This window comes from Eleginops maclovinus, chromosome 9 (genome assembly GCF_036324505.1).
Source record: "Eleginops maclovinus isolate JMC-PN-2008 ecotype Puerto Natales chromosome 9, JC_Emac_rtc_rv5, whole genome shotgun sequence".
In the NCBI taxonomy this organism is placed as follows: domain Eukaryota; kingdom Metazoa; phylum Chordata; class Actinopteri; order Perciformes; family Eleginopidae; genus Eleginops; species Eleginops maclovinus.
Window position 1 is genome coordinate 18732612 of NC_086357.1, and position 10348 is coordinate 18742959.

A 10348-nucleotide genomic window follows, 5' to 3' on the forward strand; every position below is an offset into this window, starting at 1 on the left:
TAACATTAAGCTGAACATCTTATTTAATCTTCAACGTATCAGATGACCCTGATTATTCTAAAAGACAGCAAGTATATGTTCATATTAAGGATGGTTCAGTGCGGTGTCAGTACTGGTTGGCTGTCTTTCACAGTCTCAGAAAGTTTCCCACTTCTCATGATTCTCATAAAACACTAGTACTTGAAGGTAATGTGTCTTGTGTGACTGATGAGAATCAGAATACCTTTATTTGTCCCAAAGAGGGGAAATGTACATCAATGGAGGATTTAAAGTCACACATTCTTATGAAAAATTAAATCAGCCAAGTGCCTTAAAGGGTTTATGCAGTTGCAAAAGGAAGGTAGTACCATAGAAACAAGAATGTGTATTATCATCAAATATATCAAAAATCAAATATGATGTTGCTGTTTTTCCTCCTCTAGGATACAATCCTTAAATCCACTGTGAACAAAACCAGTTTATTAGGGAGAGGCAAAGTGAAAAAACACCTTTGGTTCTTTTATTTTTGTTCTGATTAATGTCTTTAGTGATTGCTTAGAGTAAGTAGGCTTTTTTGTTGAAAAGCCAAATGAGTGCAGCTTCAAGTTCATAAATCCAGATTCATTCACATCCATGTTACCTTATTTAAGTAATGACTATTCTTTCATAGAAATACCCAGAACTGTGTCTTGAATCCTCAAAACGTATTGACACTTTAATTTTAAACATACTACATACATGAGAAAGTTACATGCGGTTAAAGAACTTCTATCAAAACAGATAAATACCATTTTTTAAATATTGTGGCACCCAATCAGTGGATATTTTCAAATGAAGTGTCTGAATACGGAACAAGGAAATGTCTGATGAATGAGAGATGTGGGTGTGTGTTCACGATCGGAGCTTTGATTAACAGATGTGCAGTTGACAGAAGAGAGAGGACGATGGCTGGATATGTAAGTAAAATGTTAGTTTGTTAAACAATGATTTTAACAATAATAATAATAACAACTAGGATACTATTAAGTAAATGCCCATTCTGACATAAAAGTGTATCAGAAGTATCAGAAAATCTGAATAAGAAAAATGTATGTTACAACTATGTTACAATGTAAGAAATGTATTGGTTCATGAGCCATATAGGATCATCAAGAAATTGAAACAGCTGAAATTGTTGGAAGAACCTTGAAATGACTTCTAATACTGTAGTTTGAAACCCATAATGGTGGTGCTGTAGTTGTTACTTGCATATTAATAGCAAATGTTATACATTTAAGGGACAGCATTTAGTAATCATCTGGAACATTAAACTGTGAAAACAAGAGGGCCTCATAAATATGTCGGAATGTTTCAGAGAACAATGATGGCATTGCTTTTGACTGCTGGGAGTGTTTTTCAACTGTCAGAATCAAGTGTGACATGCAAGAATGAAGAAGGAAACGAGGTGGACTGGTTTGTGGACATTTTGATTTGAGGCAATTTACATATTCCACCTATTCTCTGTGTCTGCTGAAATGTAATAGAATATATTTTCTCTGTATGATTAGGTATATTTTGTACAAGTTGCCCCTGGGGTATGGTGCCGGTGTGTCATATCTGTACATGGATAATAGCACCAATGGATGGATTAAGAGCAAAACGAACATTGGAGGATCACCTGGCACTCTGGCAAACACACTGAAACCTCTTTTTGACTTCTATGACACAAAGGTTAATTATATACAGACTTGTGTCTCTCTTGCACAGTGGTGTTTAGTTTGCAAACTGATGCAGGCTCATATATTTTTGTTTTAGACTGAAGGTTTTGGATACATTTTATATAATGATCAACCTCCAAGGGGAGAAAATGCTTCAACATCATATGGCCACAGTAAAGGTGAGTGCAACAATCTTCCACCTAATTGTGTCCAAGATACAGACAATTATTATAATGTGACAAAGCTCTGTTTTCGTTCTTCTGTTTTACTTCCTAAAGGTGTTGTGATGTTGGACAATAAAACAGGAGTCTGGCTCTCACACTCTACACCAAAATTTCCAAAATATCGCAGTAAAAAATTCTGGCCAGCCAATGGAAAGACTAATGGTCAGACATTTTTGTGTGTGACTTACTCCTCTGATCAATTTGAGGAAATAGGTGGGATACCGTTACATTTCTGACTTAAAACATATTTAAAGAAATATATGTGCTAAACATTTTACTAATTTGAATTTGTAGGATTGCAGCTCAAGTACATTCATCCCTATTCATTTGACTATGCCATCTCGGAATTCTTTCCCGATGCGCTGCGAGATGTTGCCTATCAGATTGGTTTCCCAAGAAAAAGTCCCTGGTTTCGTCAGACAAATCTGAACTCAACTGGAGGAAATATTTTCTCCAGCTTTGCAAAATACACACATTTTAATGATGGTAAGAGTTTGCACTCAATCAGGATCCCAGTGTTAACATTTCCTGTTAGGTTGATGATGAACTTGACACGTTTGTTTTTTGTCAGAGCAAAAAGAGGAACACTCTTGCTTCTCTTTTTACAGTGAGATACTATTTGTCCTGTTGATCATTACAATCGCTAAAGTCATCAACTGCGTCAACGCTTTTCAATTTTGTTTGCAGTTTAGTTTTGTTATGCATGTCTGAATACTTTTTTGTGCATATAAAAGGGATGATAACATAAGTAGATGCACATAAGAAAAAAATAAGGAAGCACTTGTTAATATTATCAGATAAAATAAACATCTATGGCAAAAAAAAAGTGGCAGCATTATGAAAGCAAGTGAAGGTTTAAAAGAAGTGAATTAGGAGTCAGTAGTATTGATAATAATATTAATAATAATAATCACACACTTTTGTTTAAAAATGTATACCGTATCAACAGTTATGAAACTTCTTAATAAGTATTGATAACAGAATGGCATTTTTGTTGTGTTTCAATTCATTTGTAGATCTTTATTCTGGCCTTATTGTGGAGAATATGACGGAGAGTCTGTATGTTAGGAGCTGGGGAAAAAGTGGTCGCTCATCTCTGCTGCCGTCTGAATGCAACCCAGGCACCCCGCATCATGTGTACAATGTAAAGCAAGTTAAGCTCCTGAAAAGAATCTGGAATGATACTAATGATCACTCCAAGTGGTGTGTGGCTCCTAATAGTGGATGGACCTGCATTGCTGATTTGAACAGGCATGAGAGTCAGAAGAACAGAGGTGGAGGAGCAGTATGCATTAGAAACACTGCAGTTGCAAATGCTTTCAATACTATAATTAACAAGGCTGAACCATGTCCACCTTCTGCTAAAAGAGAACTTTAAATGCTCTCTCCTTTATGGAAATATATCTTCAAAACCAAGAACTTAGAAACAAGAATGTTACCAACATTGGTGGAAGAAGTACTCAGATTTGTACTTGTACTACTCTTTTGTAATTAGCAACACTAAATTGGTAAATTACTCTGGTACAAATAAAGGTATTGCATTTGAAATGTTACTTAAGTAAAGTAGAGATATATTTGCCATTAAAATATACTTTTCAATAACAGAAGTAAATAGTAGTCGATATGGCGTCTTTCAGAATAAAATATGTTACATGACTGGATTGGGATTATTGATTAATGTTCATCACGATTGGTACATGTGGAGCTAATTTGAATCACTGTGTGTACTGCTACTGGATACCTCAACCTAACATTAAATAATGTTAATTTTTAATTTATAGTTGATTTATATTTTTGTTTTAGCTAATATTCTGAATCTATAAAGTAACTCACTAAAGGGGTTAGAGTATAAAGTACAATATTGGCTACAAAAATGTAGTAAAGTAAAAGTATTCAGTAGCAATAACATTAAAAGACTTAGGTAAGGTACAAGAACCTCAAATGTGTACTTAAGTGCATTACTTGAGTAAATGTATTACTATCCACCACTGGTTATCACTTATAGCACTGCAAGTTTTACATTTTAGAAGTTTTACACAGCCACGTTTTGATGAATGACTATTTGTTTCTTTTTTCTTTTTTCTTTTGTATTTGAATTAATGAAAAACTACAATGATTTTACCTTTTCAAAATCATATCTTAAGAACTCATTTCGATGCAAATACGATACAATTACTCTTGAAGAAATGAATGAATAAATCACTATTAAATATCAAACTCTACAGAACATGTTGCTGCAGTTGTTTTCATTGAACTTAGATAGAAGATTCATGAATGCATGTATCCAAGGTAAGATAAGATGGACCTTTATTGATCCCTGTAGGGAAAGTCAGGTAGCAGCAACCGAATAAGAGAGAAACACAGATAGTGCACATGAGAATACACACAGGGATAAAAAGAACAAAATAAAATAAGAATAAACATGTATTAACAGTATGAGTAGCAATAACAACATTAACATGAGTTAAACTCTGATCAGGTGAATAATTTATACAGATATGTGAACAAGGTTAAATATATATACATTTAAATGTGTAGGTACCAGGGCAGGAAGAGAAAAAGTAAAGGATTAATCATCTAAAGTTAGCATAGATAAATCATCCCTTCGGCAGATGAATGTCTTGTACTTAAGCAAAAGTAGAAGCAACAGAGTGTAGGAATACTACAAAAGTACAAAAGTATTAGCATCAAAATACACTTAAAATACAAAAAGTAAAAGAACTCATTCTGAAAATTGGTCCTTTTCAGAATAATATATATATTTTTATTTGATGAATGATGTGTTCATCAAAGCTGGTAAAGGTGCAGCTAGTTTTAATCACTTTGTATACTGCAGGGTAATTTGTGAATGTTAGGTGTAACTAAAGTCTTATTTAAGTATATCTCACATGATTGACTAACATCTGCAACGTAACTACAGATATTAAATAAACGTAGTGGAGCTAAGTACACTATTTATTTCTGAGTTGAGTAGAAGTACAAAGTACCAACAAAGCAAAGCAAAGCACTTAAATAAGTAAAGTAAAGTAGAGTAAATGTACTTAGCTACTTTACACCACCGCACCTCTTCTATCAGTTTTTTATTTTTAGTTGTTCTTACGCCTCCTCACCAGTAGGTGCCCTCACAATTTTTGTATCCACAACTAAGTCACTTCCGGTCCCCAGTCGCCAGCCACGAACCGGAAACCAGCTCCACACACGTGAAACACTCAGCCATAACATCTGACACAAGATGGACATTACAGAGGTTCCTGTGAGTAATGAAAATAAAGGTAAGAAAAATAAGAATAAGAAGCCAAACAACAAGAGAGTGACTAAGGAGCGAAATGCCGTGGAGCCGAAGCAGGAGGAGAAGATGGAGAACAGCGAGGCTGCCTTCCCCCCCACCTTCAGTGTGTCCGAAATCAAGAATAAACAGCGAAGACACCTCATGTTCATGAAGTTCAAGCAGGAGAAAAGAAAGGTAAAGACACAGTTAAATTGTCATTGAGTAAGTAAATTACATTTAGCTGCCATTTTATTAGGTACACCAAGTTTAAACTAATGCAGTCTGATACAGCGTCCTGTTATTAGTACTACATTAATGAAGGTTCAGGTCTGGTTAAAACTCTTTTCGAGAGGTATTGTTCAGTATTTTAAATCTTATGACTCCCCTCATTCAGGTTTCAAAGTGTCTCAGTTGTATTTACACTGTAGCTACTTGCACTGTACACGTTTAACAGTTTTGGTTTGATTGTATTAGTCTATCGACAGAAAAATAATTTATTGTCAACAAATGCAATGCAAAAATGGTAGAAAATGCTCTTTTCAGTCCGCTTGTTTGATGAAATCTAATGTACAAGCATACTCCAGCTGGAATCTCTGTGTTAATAGTTTTTCTGATCTTCATATTTCAGCAAAAGTTGCAAGTGAAGAAAAAGAAGAAAAAAGAAAGGGAAGCTTTGGGTGACAAGGTGAGTTTTTTACCCTCTCTTTTTGTTTAATTTCTCACTGAGCTACAAACGTCTATCATGCGACCTCTAAGTCATGCCATTTAGCAAGGTGCGAGCATTAATAGCACTAAGTTTATCTTTTATTCTGTCCCTCATGAAGGCACCGCCCAAAGAAGTCCCAAAGACGATAGAAAACCAGAGGGTGTACGACGAGACAACAGTCGACCCAGAAGATGAAGAGGTGAGGAGTGCGTTCTGCTGAGGTGATTCAAACTATCTCAGGTTAAATTGTTATTAAATGTGCATTCACTTGTTTTTTTCCTGCCATGCACAGATTGCATTTGACGAGGGAACTGATGAATTTTCTGCCTATTTCAATGGGTTGACAAACCCAAAAGTGCTCATCACAACATCAGACCGACCAAGAGGGGTGAGTCGCTGCTGCCTGCCACAATATACATTTATATTACTTTTTACTCATTTCAGTTTCTAGAACCTGTCCCCCTTTACAATATCAAATAGCAAATAACATACCCTTGAAGGAAATTAGGGCTGGAGCTCCTCCTCCTCTTCCTTTTTTTGACAATGACAAAACTTCTTAAATGGTTTTACAAGGAATATTACTAGTTACTTATTACTATATGAAGTTGATTTGTATGATGTTTTACTGGTAGATTTGTAAACACTTTTGTACATGTCTCTCTTTTGTGTTGATGCATAACATTAATACTACTGGACTGTGTCCTTTAATTCAGCCCCACTTTATTAGCAGTTTTGGTGTAAGAGCTTCATCCTGTCTTAGTTACTAAATAAAGATAAGCTTTGTCTGCTCTGTTTACAAAAACAGGGTTTGCATAACGCAGCAGATAATACAATATTGAGGTTGTTTAACATCCATTGTGTGACATTTTACAGGTGTTGTGTGAAATGTCCTGAGATGGCAAATTGGAGTCTGCTTAGGCTTATTCTTACACATCATTTTCAAACAATGTTTGTTTAACACTTTGATATATCTAATTTTTTTTCTTGTAGAGGACTGTGAGATTTTGTGAGCAGCTGGCCACAGTAGTCCCGAACGCCCATGTGTACTACAGAAGAGGTTTGGCCCTGAAGAGGATCATTCCTCAGTGCGTTGCCAGGAACTTCACCTACCTAATGGTCATCAATGAGGATCGCAAAATGCCCAGTATCCTAAAAAGCACCTGTGTCAGGGGATGGGACAGTGATGCGTGATGTTGCAAATCCCTGGAATCCAGTATTTATTTCATTGCTGTTATTTAGATTATTAATGAGTTATTAATTAAATCCATGCAATTGTATTGAGCTTTAAATCTCAACAACTACAGCGACTACTATATAAGGTGAAGGCTGGGTGACGAATATAAAAGATTCAATAAGTATGTAAATAAGTTAAATAGCTCGACACTGGCATTATGCCTAGGCAAGCTATTCAAAGTTCTAGCTCACTTTCAAGCCTTTTTAATGTTACCATCCATAACCGTGACTTTAAGATGGTTTGGTTCTTTGTCATCTTCCTGAGGGGCCAACTGCACACTTCAAGATCAGCAGTGTTCGACTACGCAAGGAGATGAAGGCACGTAGATCATTTTATTTTTCCCGTTTCTGTTTTGATTAAATGGCATATTTAATGTATAATATAAAGCATCTCTTTAAAACTGACTGTAGGAGAAGATGGGTAATGGTGTTCAATATATTATACTGCATTGGCGTCGTTCCCATTTCTTGTGAAGATGCAATCTCAGTTACACAGTTTGGGAATTGCTTGAACTCGATGATGATTGCACAAAATGTCTTATAGCATAAAATGAGGTGATATGTTTTTTCGATAGGAAATGGCGAGGCTATAGTTTTATATATGAAGCAACTGTTGCTCATCATCACTCATGTTTCCCTTCGGCAGAGACGAGGCAAAGAACCAACTGAACACTCCCCGGAGGTGATCCTCAACAACTTCACCACACGGCTGGGCCACAGCATCGGCCGGCTGTTCGCTGCTCTCTTCCCACAGGACCCCCAGTTTGTGGGTCGGCAGGTCGCCACCTTCCACAACCAGAGAGATTTCATCTTCTTCAGGTTCCACAGGTGAGTCATTTAAAGCCATTCTGATTGTGTGTGCTTCTCAAACGCAGAGTCTCGCATAAATAACTTTTTTACATCTCTGAAGGTACATCTTCAAGAACGAGAAGAGAGTTGGTATTCAAGAGCTCGGACCTCGCTTCACCCTCAAACTCCGCTCTCTCCAGAAAGGCACCTTTGACTCAAAGTTTGGGGAGTATGAGTGGGTCCTTAAGGTGAGTCTCAGTGCTTACTTTTATTTGAAAATAGCTGTAGCAGTGGAACTTGCAAAGCACTTCAATTACTTGTAAATGAGGTAAAATAAATGTCATGTCCCAGTCACTTTGTTAAGCTAAAAATACACTTTTTTGTTTCCAGCGCCATGAGATGGATGCCTGCAGAAGGAAGTTCCAGCTTTAAATGCAACATAACCTCCAGCTCTTGTAGGCAGGCAAGAGCGGCTGTGTATATTATTCAAGAAATGACTGCCTTTTGTGGAAAATGGACTTCAAAGTGGATAACCAGATCTGTGGACTACCATTTAACATTCACTTTGATGAGCAGCGCCGATCACTGGATTTAATGAGATCACATCGCCAGATTCACACGTGTCCTGAAAGGGATTTATTCTGTATAAAGCTGTATCTGCAGACCAAGTGTGGGACAGCCGCTTGTTGTTAAGACTTTCACATTCTGGGAGATAACCAGAGGATACATGCAGCCCTCATGGATCCCAATAACCTGAAACATTTGACCTCTGTGAGAAAATTATATTAATGGATGTGCAGTACCTTTTAAATGTATCTCCACAAACTGTATGACCCCATTTAAATTCAGAAAGCCGTTGTTGGTTTTTCCTTGTCACAACCTGTAGTGCATGCAGACATACTGTAACACCCTGGTCTGTGTAAATGACACAATGAGCAGTACATTCAGTGTAACAGTGTCTGGAAATTGGTAAATGGTTCAAATTGTGTCCACAGTACAGCTGGGTTTTTTTTTGATAGAGCTTTGAAATAATCATGGATACATGGAACACATTTCACAGGTTTCTAAATGTAAATACTCATTTTAATAAAACATGTTGCTGCAACTTAAACATTTGGGAAAGAAAATTAATTATTTTTAAAAATCAGGCATGAAAAATGTACAATTAAAAAAAGGCACAATATGGATTAGTTTTTTCCAAGCAAGAAGGTTAAGACTTGTATTGTGCCACATAAGCACCTGGAAATGGTTCTATTACATTTTACAAAGGCAACCATTAAACAACTTAAGTTTTAGTTTCTTGTTCCCAAATTCCCATATGTTCCTGAGACGAATGAGTCCACAGCGCAGGTCCAACAACGCTTCACAATGTCCAAAAACCTGCAAAACGTCCCATGCATTAGTTAGACCTAAGAAGAATTTTAATTGAAGTTACTGCAGTACTGTACACATAAAAATCAAGATACAACAAGTATCTTCACAGGTTATGGTCTCTGACATGATGGAGAGTGGAGCATTAAAACAAGCTGTGACACTAAAATAGGTCTTGTACTAAGAAGTGGCTCTAAATTACAATCTTATGTAAACTGAATACGAATGGTGCAGGGTTTTACTTAAATTAAAAGTGTATTACATTGATAAACATGCAACATGTTGGTATCCTATCTCAGTTACAGATAACCGCCTTATTTTTAAAATTATGTTTTTGAGGACTAAATATTATTAAATCCATGTCACAACTATTAGTAAAACTGACAGAATTACAACTTCTCTTTGTGTCCTTGGTAAGACCAAATGTATGGAGTGTAAGAACACATTGAATGTGCTTTTTTACATTACAAGTGCAGTCTTTAAGATGTTTACTTTTGTCCTAAGCGACTTAATAACAATAAATGCATCATCAAGATTAAAGCAGAATGAGTGCAGCTGTACTCACAGAGGCAGAGGGTTTGCAGGAGTGTAGGTGCTATAGGAAGGAGCAGACTTTCTGCGGTCTGAACGGGTTGTTGCTGGTGGACATGCCGCAGAGCAGAGGGTCCTGCTGGGCGTGCTGCAGGCAAAACTGCTGCAGGTCCGCTGCGGCCTGGGACACCTGTAGGAAACAAGTCTGGAAAGTTAACTGCTGTTGAGAAAACCAACAAACCTAAAAATGTAAATGACTCTTATCAGTGTTAGAAAGAGAAACCAGCAACAAATAACAACACTAAAGAGTAACGTAATCTCACCTTTACTCTGTTGATGCCTGCTTCAAAACGTAACTGCTGGACGATTTTCTTCATCGATACAATGCTGGAGGAGCCCGACATGATTAATATTATGAGAGGTTTGTAGTCTAAATAACGAAGAGTAAGAAACTTTTCCAAACTAATCGATGTTGGAAGCTAGCCTGCTGACCACTCCTTTCTCGATGCTGTTTCCGGTTTTCGGTTTTCTTTAAAGGAGTGTCAATCGA

The 10348-nt window shown here is 36.7% G+C and overlaps 3 protein-coding genes across 5 annotated transcripts; 2 read left to right on the top strand and 1 right to left on the bottom strand.

Annotated features, from left to right (window-relative positions):
- Positions 1 to 797: 797 nt before the first annotated feature.
- LOC134869647 (deoxyribonuclease-2-alpha-like) lies at positions 798 to 4127 on the top strand. 3 transcript variants are annotated; one of them, XM_063891467.1, is made up of 7 exons: positions 798 to 935; positions 1334 to 1431; positions 1527 to 1689; positions 1774 to 1855; positions 1955 to 2113; positions 2195 to 2386; positions 2917 to 4127. In XM_063891467.1, exons 1-7 carry the CDS (start codon positions 846 to 848, stop codon positions 3276 to 3278), a joined length of 1146 nt encoding a protein of 381 aa, XP_063747537.1. In that variant the 5' UTR covers positions 798 to 845; the 3' UTR covers positions 3279 to 4127. The 3 variants fall into 3 exon arrangements, with proteins under 3 accessions (XP_063747537.1, XP_063747539.1, XP_063747538.1); XM_063891469.1 differs by having other exon boundaries at positions 896 to 935; positions 1386 to 1431; XM_063891468.1 differs by lacking the exon at positions 798 to 935 and having other exon boundaries at positions 1032 to 1431.
- A 268-nt stretch (positions 4128 to 4395) lies between these two features.
- Positions 4396 to 9007, top strand: rpf1 (ribosome production factor 1 homolog). Its single transcript, XM_063891472.1, has 9 exons — positions 4396 to 5363; positions 5797 to 5853; positions 5993 to 6073; positions 6167 to 6262; positions 6865 to 7018; positions 7344 to 7426; positions 7754 to 7935; positions 8018 to 8144; positions 8287 to 9007. The coding sequence occupies exons 1-9, from the start codon at positions 5133 to 5135 to the stop codon at positions 8326 to 8328; spliced, it is 1053 nt and encodes a 350-aa protein (XP_063747542.1). The 5' UTR covers positions 4396 to 5132; the 3' UTR covers positions 8329 to 9007.
- On the bottom strand, positions 8958 to 10348 carry LOC134869650 (guanine nucleotide-binding protein G(I)/G(S)/G(O) subunit gamma-5-like). Its single transcript, XM_063891473.1, has 3 exons — positions 10122 to 10348; positions 9833 to 9988; positions 8958 to 9276 (listed from the first exon to the last, which is right to left on the bottom strand). Exons 1-2 carry the CDS (start codon positions 10200 to 10202, stop codon positions 9863 to 9865), a joined length of 207 nt encoding a protein of 68 aa, XP_063747543.1. The 5' UTR covers positions 10203 to 10348; the 3' UTR covers positions 8958 to 9276; positions 9833 to 9862.